Genomic DNA, 19,738 nt, shown 5'->3' with positions numbered 1-19,738 from the left:
GATTAAGATATCCACCTGTGGGTGAACACGATGTCACTGACTGTTACAGTTGTTGGCACTTCTGGTACAGCACATAGATGCATCTTCAGAGTCCGAGATACATTACTCACATTGATTTGTGGGATTGGGTTTAGTTGTTGTGATCCCACTGTGTCATAGATACATGTGCTGTTGAACTGCCTTTGTTTTTTTTTTCTTTCATACCGACTACAGCCTTGACCACAGTGGTGATAGAATGCAATCCTTATGAAATGTAATGCTACATTAACAGAACCAAACTGCAAACCCATAAATGCTATGCCATAGGAACTGATGGCACATGAATTTTTGTTGTACCAAAGCCAATCGCTAGAATGCGTTTTAATAGATCAGTCAGGAATGTAGTTTAATGCAGTGACCCCAGCTCTCTGCTCTGAGAGTTCCTGAATGTTTAATTGGGAGATGAACAATGATTTGTCATCAGTTATTCATATCACTTATCATTTATATCACTGCTGTAGTGTAGGGGGTGTAACCTTGTCAATAATCCCACAAATGAGTATAAAACAGGCATTATACTTTTAAACCCTCCAGATGTGTAGAGCCGTGACAGTGCTGATTGCAGTCATTTCCATGCATAAACACCTGTCATTGCACACCAAAGGGGGTCTCCTCTCTGCAGGAGGCCATTTACCACCAGAAAGAAGACATTTAATGCATGCATCATTATTTTGCATTTCCTGTTTATGCAGTGCATCTCTGGAGGATATGTAAAACTTCCTTTCATGTCACCAATCAGTTTTGTTGGTTGTGCTTCATCACCACCATCCCTCTGTTTAATTTTGTATGACTTCCCATTGCGCCAGATGACACCTGAGGGCTATTGCTCCAGACACATCTCCAGGCTGGGGCAGGAGATGAACTGTGCTGGAATGAGAAGTGCATTTCCATTGTCTTCATCATCTTTTTTATGTCTGTGCATTTTGATTTTGTGGCATTTGAACAAAACTCATATTCGTCTTCAATCTGAAGATTTGTGCAGAAGACAGTCGGCTGCATAGAATAGCAGCAAACAACTTATTACTGAGATCCATACAATACTTGAGAGATTTGATTTAGAGGATAGTGGTATTGTGTTTTTTTTTTTTCAATTTAGGTCGTTGTAGTTTTATAGTTTCCAGCCATTCTTTTAACAGAGCTGCAGCACTGGTTTATACAGGGTTATCCTAGGGACACAGTGCAAGGCAAAATATCTGCAGAAAAATATAATACATCCCTCCAGCAGAAGAGTATATGGGAGGGTAAGCAAGCAGGATGGAAAAAGCCAGCTGGATTTCGATCCAAATTCTCAGCTTGTCATGAGAAGTTAAGCTAGCCATCTCTCCAAAGCTCATGTTACCAAAAAGATTAATTGGATCTCTTCTCCTTTGAGTATTACTGATTGGCTCTCACAAAACAGAGGCCTTTATCTCATTGGTTCAGGCACTGCACATGGACTTCTCAGGGACTGAAGTCTTGCAGTTGTACCCATGCTTAAACTTAATAAGTGACAGTTTCTCTACAAGATGCTCTTTTTTTCTTCTCTGAGTGTGGTTACCTTTGACCACAAGACAAAATTAGTCTCATAAAAGGATAAAGAAACCAAATGCTCTTTCTAAACAACATTCCCCATAATCACATTTAATACGTGCATTTATTTGTGATCCAGCCTGTCAGTGTTACTCCCATAGAACAGAAATTTGACTGTGAGTAAAGAATGAAAAAAGGTTTGCATTCATGTGGGCACAAAGCTTGTTTGTTTCCTCCCATTTCTCAGTCCTGCCTCCTTTCAAAACAGAGGAAAGAAATGACCATTTTAGTGCTCTCTAAAAGCAACACATGAAGGCCTCGAATAAGATGATTTGTTGTCTTTGTTGCTCAGGAGATAATGCATGCCGTGTTAACTATGGAGGCTGCAGCACGCTGTGCCTTGCTATTCCGAGAGGACGGGTCTGTGCGTGCGCCGACAGCCAGCACCTGGAGAAGAATAATGTCTCCTGCTCAAGTAAGCCTCGCTCCATATGTTACTTCCAAAATATGCACGGTCTGTCCTGGCAGACAGAAATCAATACACAAAGCAGCACAAATAAAGATGCTGGTCGACGCAATTTGATTACGCTTGGGTAAGAATATGTCTACATCAATCCGCAAGACTGGAAATTGGTAGAATCTGGTTTATGGCACTTTGTAGGATATCTGAAGCACAGTTTTGCTGATAGACAGCTGGCTGAAGCTTCGGGGGGCGGGTGGGATAATCTTTTGACTGAGTGTTTCTTTGGAAACCACAGCACGGGAGGCGGAGCCACAGAGGTGCAAGAGTGATGAGTTTCAGTGCAGGAACCAGCAGTGCATCCAGATATCCTGGAAGTGTGATGGGGATGACGACTGTTTGGATGGCAGCGATGAAGACCCCAACATTTGCTGTATGGATTTCCCTCCCTCTATTGACATTAAAATAGTAAATTAAAGTCCCACTATGTGCAATGAGAAGTTTACCTTTGAATTAGGCTAGGTGAAAGTGCTTTTATGGAAAGTGTAATGATGGTTTGTGTTTCTCCCATAGAAAATATTTTAATGTAAACAAGCATTAGAACTCATTTCAATTCTAATCAAAATTTTACCCTGTTTGATAGATTAAGCCTTTGTTTAGAAAATGTGTATAGTAGGCCTACAGCTGGTAGAAGGTAAAAAGTGAAACCGCACAGCGGGTTGCAGCTTATTCAGATTCACATGAAGTAGTCAACGCTGTCAACCACTGAGAATGATTAGTGTTTATGTATGAATAATTATCTGTGAATAACAGCCTGGGATTGTTTAACAAATCAGCAATAAAGTTGCAAGAATAAGCATTCAGTCAGTGCCATGTTGCCTTTTCTACTTAGAGTAAACACACGTTCCATTTTTTTAACAGTATTTTAAAAAATGTCTTTTATTAGAGGCTGTTAAACTCATAATGATGTGTATGTTTATTAAAGAAGGTTCAGCTGTCATTTAAATGAGTTTCGCAAAGTTCAGGACAAAGCAGTTTTATTGAATTTGGGTCTGTCACACAGCTGAATTCTGAGTTTAAATAAAGCGTCTAGTTAAAAAAAAACAAAAAAACAGTGAATGCCACAAGTGTTATAGACATTGATGTTATTCGTTCTGTTTATTGTGTTGCCAGTAATAAGCACGCCAGCATTATTCCCTGAAATACCTAGATTGACTCTATCATACAGTAATGCGCATACAAATGCTGACCTTGTCCATTGCAGATAATCGCAGTTGCCCTGCAGACCAGTTCAAGTGCCAGAACAACCGTTGTATCCCCAAGAGGTGGCTGTGTGATGGAACCAATGACTGTGGGAATAATGAAGACGAGTCCAATCTGATCTGTTCAGGTGCAACTTGCTTTTAAACTCCTCTGTGCCCCCCCCCCCCCCAAATCATCACGTGAATAATGTTCTGCAGTATGTCATTTTGGATTAGCAGTGGGCTGCATATTCTGAACTTCCTTGTATGATATCACTAACTAACTACTGCCAGTTTTAACTCGAATCAGGGAAGCATTAAATTCCAGAATTTCATCACTGTCTTGGAGTATGCTTCTGTCTCTGAACTAACATATTCCCCATGTCTGCCTCATAACTGCGAGGACCAAAAAAAAAAAAATAAAATCACAGCCTCTGTTATATAGATGTACAATTTTTGTATTCCTGCAGCTGTGATGTCAGTGATGGGGAAAAAATGGGAAGTACTAGTCAATGGAAATACTAGTCAAATGGTCATTGGGGATCAAGTCATGTCTGCAGATTTATGATAGTTTTCAATGGAATGACATTGCATTTCTCTTTGAGTACAGGAAACTCATCTAATGCATACAATATCCCTCAGTGACATGAGGACAGTGATTTCAAACTGGAGACTCTCAGAGTTATTTTTTAAAGCTTAATGCGCTGTGTTATGCAGCTGGGATTTCTTTGAATTGCATCGTTTCCTCATGCAGGTCATGAAGTAATTTGTCAGGGAAATACATTAAATTAGGCCAGGAGTTAATATGGTACAAAATGCAGCTTCTCATATTAAAGAGCAGCACTTCAGGCAACAGAAAAGGTTCTGCAGAAAGCCTGCAGCTTCAGCTGGGCTGAACAACATCAAAGAATCATTTAATGTATCTAAGTATTGATATTCATTTTATCACAGATAAACACTGTTCTGCTTATTAAATGGTAACATTAAGACATTTTAAATGATTCTCATTATTTTTATGCACAGAAGAGGTCTGTACAAGGAGAGCATAATTAGTAAAGTTATTAATATGAATAGCTGCCTATGTCAACCTCATTTGCTGATGTTTAGGTTATGCATTGCTAGACTCACTTTTTATATTTAAATCCAAGTGGCTAAAAGAAAGATAGTACTGTTTGGTCGCTTACATTAGGGCGATGGGAAACCTATCCATTGTCATTCACAAATGAGAATGGGTTTGCAATTGTAGAATGGTTACTATAGTTACCCATGCGTTACTAGTCATTTTAGGTATGGATCCTCATCTTCTCCAGTGACCTCAATGAAAAGAACCTACATGTGATACCATAGCACTTAGCAGAGCAGTTCATGCAGGAAAGGGGGGTGATTCAATTGATACTCACTGGGGATAATGCAATCCTTATCATCCTAGTCATCCACCCTTTTGGTGCTCCCTGAAAAACATTGCAGCAGAAGTAAAAAAAAAAAACAGCTTTAGTTGTGGCTTTGAAAAAGAGTAGTTTTGAGAAGTATTACTTCAAACATCCTCTAATGAAAACGATCAAAATGTGGCCAAGAGTGAGTTTTGCAGTTGTCTACTCAATGTGTGATAACATTGACCTTGTGATGTTATTTCAGCTCAGACGTGCCAATCCAACCAGTTCTCCTGCAGGAATGGTCGCTGCATCCCAGAAAGCTGGCGCTGTGACCGGGATGATGATTGCGGGGACCGATCAGACGAGACATCTTTTTGTGGTGAGTCTTTCATATGTCATGGACTGTTGTGTCCTGTAGTGTCTTTACTGAAAAATGGTGCCTGTGACACACATATGCATACACCCACGCACACACACACACATATAGTATGGCTTTACATGAACATTCCACATGAGAGCCATAGCACAGATGATAAAAGAGGCAACATGAACAAATAACAAAAAAACAAACAACTGGAACATGCTAAGACTACTCTTAGTAAAACATGACGTTACTGTATGCATCTTGAAAGTAAATGGAAGGTACTTCAAAAGTAGGTATATAAGATGCTTTGAAATGAGAAGAGTGACATAAAATTGCATGCAATCTCAGGTAGGCTGTGGAGAGGTCCAAACCATGGATGCCCTGCATTCTGGCTACCTTTTTGCTGAGAAATACCACAAGCTGTGGCCCTTTGGAAAATGAACCTTGTGAGAATATTGTGATAACCACATTGAGTGAGCCTTAAAAGCCTTTTGTATTTCACCTCTGCAGTGTGAATGTTCCCTGTGCTCAAACAGCTCAATGTATTTTCCAATGTGTTATCTTTAGCTCCCGTTGCTAGAAGCACACCTTTCAAATGCAACTTTCAAGAAGTTTTACTCTCTCTTCAGAAAAGCCATATTTGAAGCTCTTGTTGGAGTTTAAATATGTGTTTTTACCTCCCTGGGAGAAGCGAGGACAAGTAAAACAGGGGTAACGAGTCTATAATGGAGAGGTGTTAGGAACGCTGTGGCAGGTAATAATTAAATATAAAAAATATTTGCAGTGTCTGAATAAATACCTAGCATACATGCAAGTGTTCAGAACCACCCTATGCTAAACAGCCTTGCTTAATTTATGGTGTCCTTGAGTGCTGCTAGTGTTACAGATATTTTTATATTCTTCAGGAGGAAGTTAAACTTTAGTAGTTGAATGATGAAACTATTCAATTATGGTCAGCACAAATGAATGCAAACCCTCCTGGACAGTGGCTATATGCCATGGCACTAATGGAAGAGGAGTATTTTAGTGGAAATATTGTCTTTGTAAGTAATTTAATAGCCTCGGTTTAAAATGCAGTCACCGGCGGTCCCCTGTTACTCCGTCTGTGTTTTTGCTGTGACCTGGATACTGTTCCTCAGTGTTCAAACAAGCCCTGTGTGGGTGATGGAGTGAGTGATTTTTAAATGTGCTGGTAGAGCCCTTCTTGATGACCTTCATGTCCTCAGAGCATATGCAGTTCTGGGGCCACAGGGCAGGTTCACAATGCATTCCATCTCCGCTCCTCTCGTGTAATATTGGTTTTCCCTGGCCATACTTCACTGCCAGGAAATACATGAAGTTTCACTCAAGCGTGGCTAGACCAAAGCAATGGTGGCTGCTCCCTAGGACAAAAAAAAAACAGCTTTCAGACAGCTTATAAAAGTATGGGCCAGCAGCGTGAACCTGACCTGGGCTGTCCTGAATTCTACCGGTTCATATTGCAGTATCCAGTGTATTTTTGGTAACATGGTTAGTCTTGTTCACGGTGAGCATATTATTTAAATCTACAAGAAAGAGCAGGGTGATGATGGCAAGGAAAAACTCCTTTCAACTGAGAATGAAAGACAGCAACACAACTCACCTCTTCATTTAAACACACACTGTGACCTTACATGACTTGAAATGCCTTATCCACTGCAATTAGAGAATTTTATGAGTATTAAAAATGGTTTCCTTTTGAGGTCAGTATAGCTTTCTGGAGTTCCCTATCGTGAGATGTCCTGTGCTGGAAATGGGGCAACTGTCTGTATCATGTTCCCATATATTGTGCCTCTCCTGAACTGAACACTGTCCTCTGAACTGCCTTTCGCTAATGAAAATAATGAAAAATACAGCACATAAGGCATGAAAATAAACAGTCTTGAGCATCACAACCACCTGAAATGTCAAGAAAACAATTCAACGTTCTTGAAATATTTCCATAACATGGGCATGGGCATGACAGACAACGTTAGTACTTTCATCTACTGTATCTGCCATTCAAAAACAGGACCTGTGTCAACTTTAAGCTTTATCTCCTCTAGCACTATAGCTGAAACAGGCAATTAAATCATGCTTAGTTGTTTATGACTTACTGGAGAACACAGTTATGCCTCAATATGCCCAATCAGAACTTCATCATACTGGGCAATTCAACTTTAAATCATAGTTGCTTATAGTAAGTGAAGCATACCTGGTAACCTTGTTGTTGCCAGAATCTTTGCTCATCTCCTTCTGCCCTGGTATGGAGGATGCATTGATCACCCTTGAACTGTCCTGTTGTTTTTTTTTTTTTTTAAATTATACCTGGCCACTTTAAAACTAGTGCCCTTTTCTACTGTATGGTCAACCCGTTTTCTGCCCAGTAGACTTAATCAAGCACTCTCTTGGTGTTTTTCATCCCTAGAAGTATAGTTTGCTCTCTGAACATTTAATTCCCCAGTCATGCCTTGATACAGTTTTGCACATGAACTGTGATTGTTTTGGCAGTGGAGGTCCTGTCAGTTGCATGAAGCAATCTGTCTAACAAATGTGTGAAATGAAGAAATTTATACCTGAAAATGCCGTCAGCCTTGCAATAATGATCAGGTTGCAGTTGGCTTTTCCACCGAATACGGAAGGTTTGTGTACATTTTTGGGCTCAGCCTCTGAGATTCATTATGACACTCAACCACAGTGATTGTAATACTTCTACATGGACATTTGGTAAAGGCCTCAGAGCTATATTGATACAGAACCTCAGAATTATAGAACATTCTGCACCTTATAGTTTCAATTCACGTCATCGCTTATGGTTAAATGGAATAAGAAGGGAAATAATGTGGTCCTGCCCTTGAAATTGAAACCAAGAATGCAGAGACTCGTTACTCTTTTTTTTGCTTCACTTTGCTGTGCTGCTGTACTTTGTTGATTTTACAGCAATAGTATGTCCTTGTGAAAAGATGTTTGATGAATGGTTTTGGCATAACAAGGCACACTTGCCCTGTTTGCTCAAACTTTTTCCTGCATGCCTTGTGGCCCTCAGCATGATTTTATTTCATGTCTCCAGAAAGCAGTTGGAGTTGAACCAGTCTCTTCATTGTGCTTCTATGTGTGCATCCTTTCTTTTGTTCAATATTAGTTTAAAGACATTTCTGACCATACACAACACCTTGAATGTGTCAGTATCAGCTTATTTTGCTCTCCTTTGCCTGTTTCAGGTGCATATTTTCATAGCTCTTTTTCTGGAAAGAAAATATGAGACCACTTAGATGTATCTAGTCAAGGGGAGGTTTCTGCTAATTGCGAGGGGGTTTTTGTGATTGTGGTGTGCTGTGCAGCAGTGTGCTGTACATGCTTCAAAAGGATTCTGACGTGCAGAGCCATACTGATGGAAAAGAGTTCTGACATGCAGCAGATTAATGCTGATGGAAAATTAAATCCCCATTGCTCTTGTTTGATAAGAGTGAAAAGTAGAGGCCCGAGAATCACTTTCTCCCATCTCTGTAACTCTCCGTCTTTGTAGTAATCGGTGCATTTGAGGCCGCTGCTACAAAATATTGTGCAACATTATAACAGTTTTTTTTTTTCTGGCATAGAAGATAAACTGCTTGAATACACACTCGCAAACAAACACAGCCTAAGCACTAATTAAAGTTTATGCTCCGATTCCCTAAATCATAATCAAGCTTCACTGAAAAACCTGTATTCTGTTTGCTTTTAATTTTAGTATGCAGGAATATTGCTGTTGTTTCTGCTAGTATTGGTGCTGCTATGTTCTATCAGACCTGACTCACAGTGACCAAAGTCATATGCCTTAGCAGTTTTGGTAAAATATGTAATTATGTGAATGTCTCTGGACCTCAGAGATGCTAGAATTCCATTATTTTTTTCCATTATTGTATATGAATATATATTTTGAATAAGTACTGACCCTCAAGAAGACTGAGCTGTCATGAAATGAAAGTGTTTTTTTTCCTCCTTTTTGACCTTCTCAACCCACCTTTATTAGCTAGCAATTATATATTTATGCTTACTACCACCACAAGGACAACAACTGAACCCACTCAGCAGTGCAGAGTGAGGTGCAAGCAATTCTCTGATACAAATGCATGCCTACCTCAGCTATTTTTCAAACTACAAGTCCCACAGTGCACCAGGAGACAAACACCATCAGAGCACAGGTGCATCCGCCCGATGATATCTGACTAACTTATAGGAGCCCACGGAAGTGTCAGGGTGATGAGACCTGAGGCAGGAGAGGACACTGCCCCACGTACCCGTATCCCTGGTTCAAAAACGTCTATTTGTTCTGTTGATGTGGACCTCCTCGCTGGGAAGTGAAGTGGCGAGTGTCAAACAATAGGGCTCAGCCTGTCTTTTGGATGATTCCATATCTACCACAAGGTGACAAAATCACAGAAAGTTTATGTTCTAAATGATTCGACAGATCGGGTGTATGTCTTTCTTTAAGTTCTGCCTCTCCAGCCATTTTATCATTGGGGAGTGGTCATGTTGACTGTCATCTACAGTACTTAACAGGATGAACTGTTTTCTAAACGTGGTTTATGAATTAATGCACAGATGCTGGTTAATTTCAGAGGTTCTCAGCTTTTCTTTGTTCCCGTTTTATTGTCCTCAGCAAGCACCATCAATGTCTATATTTCTTTAAAAAACAGACAGCGCTGCAGAGGCCCCCAGAAGGGAATTTTGTGTTGCTTTCATGTTCTCCTCTTTCACTGATCAAACTACAGGTGTATAGCCAGTGAAACAACATTTAGGTTTTAATGACAAACATAACTGACCTCAGTCTGAACATCATTTTGTATGTGGATGAAGACCTTTTACCAAACCTACAAAATGTAAGATGCTTGCAAACTAGAGAAACTTGGAAACTACTCCAACGCCATTTCGCTTCTGCGGGACTTTAATCTGGGATGAAAAATTAATAATAGGCCTGTGTAGGTCATTAAATAAAGGATCTAACTTGCATACTGTTCCACAATGCTTTATGTTTGAAGTAAAAAAAAAAAAATCACATTTATGGCACATTTTTACCATCAAAATTGTAACAAAGCACTGTACATGTAGCATAGGGCTCTGTAGAAATAAACTGAGTAGATTGAGCAGATCCTTCCATGCAAAAGATTGTTTTACTCTCAATGTACTTTTTGTGATGAAAATTACATAGGGAGCTTTGGTTAACACTTTATTTTCACAAGATAATGTATACACAAATATGTTACTGAAAACAGTTTGACAGGCTTAAATAGGCTTAAATATCAGGGAACACACTCTATGTCCTCTATATTCTCCTCATTCCCTGTGGGAGATCTGGTTATACTAACAGAGATCATCTTCTAAGATCAATGTAAAACTTTGACATATCAGCTGTACGGTCTGAAATCTGACGTAATCCAGTAATAGTCCATGCAAGCGTATAATTTGCATTCTCCTGTTACGATATGTTTTGGTGTGTTATGCCCGACAGTACATGATTTGTTGGTTGATGTCCTCTAAGAAGATTAAACCTGTGTGTTTGCTCTGTAATCCCTTTTCATGTATATCCGGGCTAATAATATATTCTGATCGTTCTGCTTTGAGAAGTCCAAAAATTTTCTTGATTCTGGAAAGATAGTTTATTCAAAGTTTAGTGTCTTTGAAAATTGCCTGGTTAGAACTGCATGTATAATTTGTCTTAATTGCTATAATCCTTACTTCAAAAATGAGAAAGAGAGCATGGTAGCAAAGCACTTAGAGGAGAAAAACAATCACATGAAATTATGGTGAACCTGGTGGTGTTCTTTAAGTGTATTGTACATAATACAGAATGAAATGGCTTTCAGGAGATATTTAGGATTAGCATGCCTCTGTTTTCCTTTTTGTTGGTAGCATTCCCGACCTGTGAGCCCCTCACCCAGTTCAGCTGTACCAATGGCAGGTGCATCAGTGTCAAGTGGCACTGTGACTCAGGTGAGTACCCTCTTCTTGCACAGGAATCCACTCTCTCTCCTCTTCCTTCTATACGTTTGAATTGAATAGGCCACCATGACCTAGTACTTGGTTTTTTGGACTGAACGAATCACTCACTCAGTCAACTACTGTTTGGTACAACACCCTTTACAATTAAAATTTCACAAAGCTCTTTACAGAACACTAGAATCAATATAAACAAAGAAGTGAGGTGGAATGGGAAATTTTGTAAACTTCCTGACCCCATGCAAAAGCTGATTGACAGAAACCCTTGGAAATAATATTATGTGAGAACAGACAAGTATGTGAGTAATTAATGAATCGTGACAGTGAAGTGACAATCAGTCTGCTATAGAGGGGGTAGGAGGTAGCACATGGAGACTCTTTCAGTGGTTGATGGAACGTCAGAGTTCAGGTCCCTTTTGGTGTTCATGGTCATTTGCTAGGCATGATCCTGGACACTATACCCAGGGGTCCATGGGCCTGTTTATTTTTCGGGTTGTAAAGACTGAAATACTGGTCAGTTCCCAAACATGAACGGCTAAGATATTATATAACTATGGGACTGTAGGAGAAAGCCCTGCCTTGCTCTGCCTAGTTATATCTGTGACTAGGAGGTAGCACCTTGTAACTGAAGCAGTCATGCAGGGTTATATGGAGGTAATAGCTCTGATGGTTATGTGGGAGCCGGGCCATTTACTACTTTATAACAGCAACACCTTGTGAAATATGAATGTGATTCACATGGACACAATATGATGTGAACACATTTTTTTTTTGGTCAGAATTGTGGCAGCAGTATTTGGCACCTGTTGAAGGACATTTAATAAGGCATCTGAACAGCCAGACAGCAGTGCAGTGTGTGACAAAGGCTGTTTTTTCAAATCAGTTTAAGACTGTACTGAATAGGAAGGGTTCTATCTTCCAGGTTACAAAAAGAAATCCTCAGGTGGGTTTTGAACCTGTAACCCACCGTTAAAAAAAAAAAAATATATATATATATATATATAGTAAAATATTTATGTATCTCCACCATTCTTCCTGCACATTCACTTTCTGCACATTCTGTAACCTAGATGATGACTGTGGGGATGGCAGTGATGAAGTGGGCTGCGTGCACTCCTGCTCCCATGCCCAGTTTCAGTGCTCCAGTGGGAGGTGCATCCCAGACCACTGGGCCTGCGATGGAGACAATGACTGCGGGGACTTCAGCGATGAGAACTCCACCTGTGGTGGAGCAGGTCAGTGATGCGCATTGTGCTGCCACCCAGACCATAGGAGCAGTAAATATAACTATAAGCTACCACTCAGCCTATGGGGCAGTGACTATGCTACCACACAGGCCATATCAAAAAGTCACTGACTGTAAATTATCATCCAGGCCATAGCAACAGTTAGTGTAGTATACTGTGAAGGCCAAAGCTTACAAGGCATGTGGGCATGTGCTATTTAATAGTTATTGTGTGTTGTGTGGTGAAGTTCAACAAGTGAAGTTTAATAAAACATCATAATGTAAGATAGCCTTAATATAGAAAGATGCAGAGGATTACTGAAAACATTGAAAAAAAAATGTCGCTGCATAATGTCCTGTCGTGTCATCTTTTCCGACTACAGCACTAATGTGTGGGGACCTTGCGAACATATCAGTGTCCGCACAGTACTCTCACCAACCAGATTATATCTGTTCTGTATGCTTTTAGGAAGGCACCCCCTGGGTTAGAATCCTTTAATCTGTTGTAATTATACTGGAGAGCAGAGATAGGCCCTAAAATAGTTACAGCTCACCAGCTTGTCACTAAAATGAGGGAGCTATTCATCAAAACCCTTCCTGTAGCTGCTTCCTAGGGTTTAACTGTCTTGGGAGTGCAGTCCACCACAAAGGTATACACTGTGGACTTCGGCCCACAGTGTGGCTCAGCCCTGAAGCCCAGAATAGAATATGAAACAAGAAACCAGAAACAATGAAGATATGAAGTTATTGTAGAGACTGAGCTTCCCTTAAAATAAAGCATTAGGGATCTTAGAGTGATGAATTGCCAGACATTTTATTCATGAATGCATCCTAAGAAATAATATTTCTGAGAATATTGATCAATTTCACAGTTTCACGTTCATAACCATATTGCAGGGGTAAACATTTCTAGGTCTTGGGATCTGTAGCCCTGAATATTTTAGAGCCTAAAAATGCCTTTTAAGCTGTATTTAGTTTGTGGCTGTTGAGATTCTATCCTATCCATGGCTTAAAGTAAGAGAAGATCATTGATATAGCACAGTATAGTTGCTTTAAGCCTCAGTGAAACCCCCTGTGGACAGTGTCAGCTTAACCACAGTGTGCTTTGGACTTAAATATGTATGCCTGTAGGTTTTTTCATTACTCACAGGTCATGATGAGCTTGGATAAATTAGCAGTGTATGTTCCTTGTGAAGGACAAAGCACATTTTTCATTTAGACTGAATCTGGGTTGAGATTTGTGCTACAAGGCTTATTTCGTCTAGCTCAGGACTGGCTAGCAGATGGTGGAGTGTATCTCTTCAATTTGGTGTCTGGTGATCATTTTGCTCTTTTTTGCAGGGAGATAAGGAGACCAGCCTCACCTCCCTTCGAGCAAAAGTTGTTTCCATTTCCTATTTCCTGTCACTCCCTGACTGCCATTCACCAACGTTGTTTTTCTCCGAGGGCAGAAGGACTTTGAATGCCACGTTAGGCCCTACATGTAAATGTCATTCAGCCAGGCAGAGGGGAGATATCACAAGCTTTAAATTGAAATGTCAGCCCTCGCCATCAGTGCTACATGATAATCATAATGGATATTTGTAGCCACCGTTCTTAAGTGTTCACTAACTGCCTAAGTCCACTAACATCTACGTGTTGAGTTGGCAGCTCTGATGTGCTTCACTTTCATGGTGTCTGACTGACGGTTGTGGCTTCAGAGACAGTCTATCACACGGGAAGAACGTGCTTTTATGGTCGAACATTCCTGGGCGGCAGGAGCCGGCTCATTTTGTCTCGCTGCCTTCTGATTGGCTCGTAGCTTTGCTTCCTGTCAGCGACTGTCACGGGGAGGAGTTCCTCTGTCGTGGGGAGGGCACCTGTATCCCTGAACGCTGGCGGTGTGACGGGGACAAGGACTGCGAGGACGGGAGCGATGAAGCGAGCTGTGAGGGCACCCGGAGGATGTGTGACCCCAAGGCCAAGTTCACCTGCCGAGCCTCAGGTATGCTGAGGGAAGCAGTTCGTGTGAATATGAATATTGAACATAAACAATGCAATATGATAATTATTGTTAAAAGAGAGTAAGTTTTAGATGCCAAATATATGCATACATGTATGCATATATGCACATACAGTGGCATGTGTACATACATGTATATTTTTATGTTTATATGTGTCTCCCACTCAGACTTTAATGTCAGTTTTTCTTCCTCCAGCACTGTGTAAACAGTGACTCCATATTTTTAAAGCAAAGTATTATCAGCATTGGAGGCCACTGATGCCAGGTTCCCACGTATGGTTTTATGATATTAAATTGGATCACTTTTGGCAAATTCACAGCCCTCCTAAAATAGTTCCATATGTCTGTGGTAATTCAAAGCAGGTAGGGAATTTTAGATTACCCCTGTGAGCAGGGATCAGGTGTAGCTGAGAAGAATACATCCTGCTGGAGCCAATATTGATCCACACAGCAAAACACATTATGCTGAAAGTAGAGCATTTGCTGCTTAAAAGGAACGCTGAGGCACTGCTGTCATTGAAAGGACATATTTTCAGGAGGATGTAGATATCCCTACCGTCTGTTTCCATATTGAACATCGGCATCAGCATCTTGCACGTGATACTTGTGGTATGTTGATAATAGATTACCCAGATGAATACATTACACTAATTAGCTGAGTTGCTTTCGTACATTTGGATTTCGTTTGTCAGGACATTCACTGAAAAATGCGTTCAGCAGATTGTTCAGATTACAATGTCATATTTTAAAAAGTGTAGGAAAAGCAAAAATACATATGATCAGTTTACAACACTGATATTGAATGCATGCATGAGTGATATTCATATGTATGGAATATGCAGATATACAGACATGTCTCTCTAAAAAGAATTCCTAAAAATAATGCCTTCCCTCTGCAGCACAGCTCTGTACCTGAGGATGGTTCTTCCCCTGACATGGCATTATTTCTGCTGTCAGACACTGACTCAGTGATATAAAGGTCTAAATTAATTTATACTGGATCATGCCCAAAACACAAATCCATTTTAACTGTGTCAGACATGACACAAAGATAAGTGAATGAAGCTAATTATGTTCAGAGCAGTGGGATACAGTATTCATGGCCTTATCTCCAGTCATAATAATGAAAATCCTACTGTACCGAATCTCTTTGACACTGTTGATCTTGAGGGGGAACAATACAAGAAATCATAAGCTGAATAGATTTAGTCAAGACATGAAGTACAGTGCACGTCTTTGTGTTTCACTAACACAAGCCGTAAAATGCACATTTACGCTGATATAGGGCTTCTTTAAAGTGCTCTCTAATTATTTTATGATTGCACTTCTTACTTTTGAGCTAAATTGGAACATTATCTGGACCTCTATGCTGCCGGAGTTGTGCTATAATTGCAATAATACTTCAAGAGACTCCAGTAGACTGCATCTCAAAGAAATGGTGGTTTTTTTCTGAATTTCATCTGTCACAGGGAGCTTGAAAGTCATAAGACAAGCAATCCCTGCTGATATACCCACCCCTTTTTTGCTATATAGTAACTACACATTTTTCTAGTTTCAATGCTATTTTAAGAGCATCATCACTAGAGTCTGCTATTTCTGTGGCAAGACTAACTCAACTATAGTTAATGGTAAAGGTGGGTTTGCACAGATCACTTTCATGGAGATGTTCATTATATTTGCCTTAAAGGGAAGTGCATCAGTAAGAACTGGGTGTGCGATGGGGACAATGACTGTGAAGACCTCTCAGATGAAGAGAATTGTGAGGTGTCTGTCTGCAAGCCCCCAAAATACCCATGTGCGAATGACTCCTCCACCTGCCTCCAGCCAGAGAAGGTCTGTAATGGGAGGAAGGACTGTGCGGATGGGTCGGACGAAGGTCATTACTGCGGTGAGAATCCGTCTGTAAAGTGGGACACAACTCAGCATTAACATCAAAGTCCTACAAGTGACCATACATTACATTACACACCATGTTACATTACATTATTGTCATTTAGCAGACGTTCTTATCCAGAGCGACTTACATAGGTTACAGTTTTTTACATTTTATCCATTTATACCTTGCCTCAGAAGGCACCACAGTGCTCCTGTGAACTGAACCAGCACCCTTTTGGTTACAAGCCCTGCACCTTACCACTATGCTACAGTACCGTGATATGTTACATATCCTCAGTCTCATATTTAGATCCGGGTGTAGCCATCAAATGTGTCAGATACAGTATGTCCAATCTCTCTACCTCTCCAATTATGGCAACATTTATGAGGAGGATATTTATTGCAGTGTAAAAAAGCTGACATTTGGGATTTGCATTTGCAATGTCACAATTAAGGCTAAAGTATGACACTGATCATTGGCATTAAAGGAAAAGGGCTATCTCAATGAAACCTGAAAATAAAAAAAAACCAGGAGACTACACTGTAAACATGTAAATCACAATATACTTATACCTTTGCTTGGTTACATTGGTTATACTGTTGTCATGTTCATAAAAATATACGTATTTTATTGCTCCATCGCGTACAAAACCATGTCTGTGCGATAAAAATAAATGGAAGTATTTAAATGGTGAACAAGGTTGAATTTATAGGCATTGTCAGCTGTGTGATAATGATGTGATAAAAGCTTTCTGAGACTTTGGGAGACTTTTGGTCTCTAATCACTAAAGTCCTCCTCCGTGTACCTTTCCCTCTTGTAGTTCAGTAATGGAACAAAGAATATCAGTGTAACCGATGCAAAAACATGTTTTGGTTATTAAACTCTTGGGTTTTCAGTAGGTTAAAGTAATTTCCCATTGGCAGTTCATTGCATGACATTAATCTGTTTAGTACAATCCGTCTCAGATAATTAGATGGTTCAATGTGAGTTTCATATTAAGTTCCCTTGGAACTGAATTATTTTTTATTGTCTTGAGCATGTCTATTTGCATGGACATATTAGTGCCAATCATTTTTATATGACCACAATATACTGTAGCATACATTTATATTGAAAGGAGATGAGAATGAAACCTGCTAGTCCTTCACCATACAAGCTTATATCCCAGGCAGATCATTACATCTTGGGCCTTGATTGCACTGTTCTGATCCGTTTCCATATAAATTCAGTATTAGGTGTGGATTTCTCAGTCACCAGGCTGTGATTCCCATCCGTCCTGAAAATGCCTCCACTTACATTAGCACACATACCAGTAGAGGTTTGGAGCATTGACACTTTGTGATGTTAATTTAGTAGTTTCCAAACTGATGCCATCTGTCTTCTAGGTCCCCTCAAAACCCAAACAACATGGCAGAGGACAAGCTTTAGAGACTGTTGATAGTGTAATTCCTGCCAACTAGGAACCATCATTTCCCTTGGTCACTCTCCAGTCACTTCAGCCCTGATGGAGTCAGCCCATTAATATTGAAAGGGATTATGTTATGCAGAGAATCAATATGCGTGCCGATTTGAATGCTGTGTGACCTTCAAGAAAATTTTAGTCTAGATTCTTGTCACATGCCTGATGCACATATGAATCTGTGGGGCTCCAGCCCAATTATAAGGGATATCCAGCTCTGCTGAATAGAAACATTGATCTGTTCTTATAGCAGAATTCTGGATATGTCGTACTGTCATCGGAAAAGCCTTTTTCTCAGTGATTTGACTGGAACTTAATTCATTTCAGCCCTGGCATTTTGTCTGCATATAACTGAATGAATAATATAAAATAGTTTTTACCATGGTCCAACATTATATTAGAATGTTTTTATTTCATTAATAAATGTGTTTTTCATGAATGCACATGCAGTCAACTTGATTGTTTCCATTGATTGATAGCTACTGCTGTCAGGTAGCAGGAGGATGAAAGCATTCTTTGGCATGTGTGCCCTTAGAAATATTTTGGTTGTTCGGAGAACATTGTTTAAATAGCAAACTTGTATTGTATGCATTTATCACAGAGCTTCACATTTACCCATAAACTTTATAAGCTTTATGATGTTTTCCAGTGTATCTTTTTGCAGCTGCTTCCCTGTTTCCTTCATTAAGCTTAAAAAAAGTATAAAAAGACCCCTTCTGAGCTGAATGTAGAAGTTGACTTGGTGCTTGTGCATTTAGAACCTTGGTAATCGTTTAACCTTCAGAGGGCTGTTGGGGTCAAATGGGATCCTGTATCCAGGGAATCCAATCTTGTTTAGTCAGCAGGACGTCTCCACAGGGATGATTCAGTTTTCTCCTCTCTTCTATGACTTTGACAGTACGTGAGCGTGAGCTGTATCAGAAGTGCTCACTATAATTTTCCATATAGAACGATCAGTTATTCCCATCCTGGAAATCTGAGATATGATTCTACCAGTTGTATTGGAGGAAGAGTGTCAGGGGGGATTTAGCCATGTCTAATCTGTTAATATGGCCAGGAAAACATTCAAGTGTTTCAGATAACGCTAGACCCAAAACACTAGGGACTCTGGACCCTGGTAAGATAAAGTCCTGGTGTATTATTGCTCTGAAATATTGAATTTCCTCAAAGCTGTTTTTTTAGCCAGTTAGATGATATTAGGAATTCTTGAGAGCTTTATTAATTCAAGGCAGTGCAGTGGGATCACTCTCCACAGTGAGCTCCAAGTACACAGTGCTGAGGTGCTCGAAATGGACCAGAGCGTTCCATAGAGAAAATTCAATCCTTTCTTGTTAGGACAGCACTGACTGCCTTAATCTTGGTGAGTTAGGGTCCAATGTCAATTTTCTTCTCATCTCAACATGCCTGGCTTTAATAAGGACCAGGAGATAGTGAGGTTTCCACTAAAGCTATAAGAGAGACAAACACAGAGGGAAGTCTTTCTCTTGTGAGCATACAGTGTGAACCACAGATTATAACTGTAAGGTCTGGATATCAGGATTGCACAGTTGTTATTATGATCATCATACTTGCCCCAGCTGTATTTGTTAGGGTGCTTTGCAAAGATATGTGCACAAAGTATGACTTCATTCATGTAAGTCTGATAATTACAGCCCTATCTTTATTAATATTCATAATATTGCAAGTTATGATGAAAATCCTACTTAGCCATAGATACATACATTACATTTGCATTACATTTACTTCATATTCAGAGTGACTTGCGGAGTTTACAAATCTTCCATTTGCAAGTAACTGCTGTTTGGGATTTATACTCAATGCTATCACACTGATTGCATTTTTAGCGTGGGCTCCGCTGCTGAGAGAGGGGCTTGCATCTCATAGCATCTGCCTTTTTTGTCTTTTCAGACAGTTCTTTTTAATCTCACCAGTGGAGTCGGAGCTCATCTACATATGGTAGTTTCCCCAGATGCTCATGCAGTACATTGAGAAAGAGAATGTGTTTTACATGGAAATCAATTCGGTGTAGACATTAGCATTGTCCTGAAATGAAATGTCTCATTCCACCTAGCTGAGACAATGCAGCATTCACACACATAGTCAGTAACCTTGATGAGCTGAAAGCAGGAGGAGCAAGAATGGATTTACCCCAGCTGTATGTGCGAATGTCTGACTGCAACATTTACATTATACATCTGCATGTTCATATATAAG

General features: G+C 40.0%; 1 protein-coding gene across 1 annotated transcript in view; it reads left to right on the top strand.

Moving 5' to 3' along the window:
• Positions 1 to 19,738, top strand: part of LOC118785532 (low-density lipoprotein receptor-related protein 1B-like) — a 306,119-nt gene that overhangs the window by 149,706 nt on the left and 136,675 nt on the right. The window contains exons 14-21 of the mRNA XM_036540253.1: positions 1,901 to 2,032; positions 2,307 to 2,441; positions 3,273 to 3,398; positions 4,885 to 5,001; positions 10,876 to 10,956; positions 12,033 to 12,197; positions 13,989 to 14,171; positions 15,877 to 16,077. Of these exons, the coding sequence (XP_036396146.1) occupies positions 1,901 to 2,032; positions 2,307 to 2,441; positions 3,273 to 3,398; positions 4,885 to 5,001; positions 10,876 to 10,956; positions 12,033 to 12,197; positions 13,989 to 14,171; positions 15,877 to 16,077 (1,140 nt within the window). The remainder of the gene's footprint in view (positions 1 to 1,900; positions 2,033 to 2,306; positions 2,442 to 3,272; positions 3,399 to 4,884; positions 5,002 to 10,875; positions 10,957 to 12,032; positions 12,198 to 13,988; positions 14,172 to 15,876; positions 16,078 to 19,738) is intronic.

The sequence above is a fragment of the Megalops cyprinoides genome, chromosome 11 (assembly GCF_013368585.1).
Source record: "Megalops cyprinoides isolate fMegCyp1 chromosome 11, fMegCyp1.pri, whole genome shotgun sequence".
Taxonomy (NCBI): domain Eukaryota; kingdom Metazoa; phylum Chordata; class Actinopteri; order Elopiformes; family Megalopidae; genus Megalops; species Megalops cyprinoides.
The sequence above is the reverse complement of the archived record's forward strand: the minus strand, read 5'-3'. Positions and strand labels throughout refer to the sequence as shown.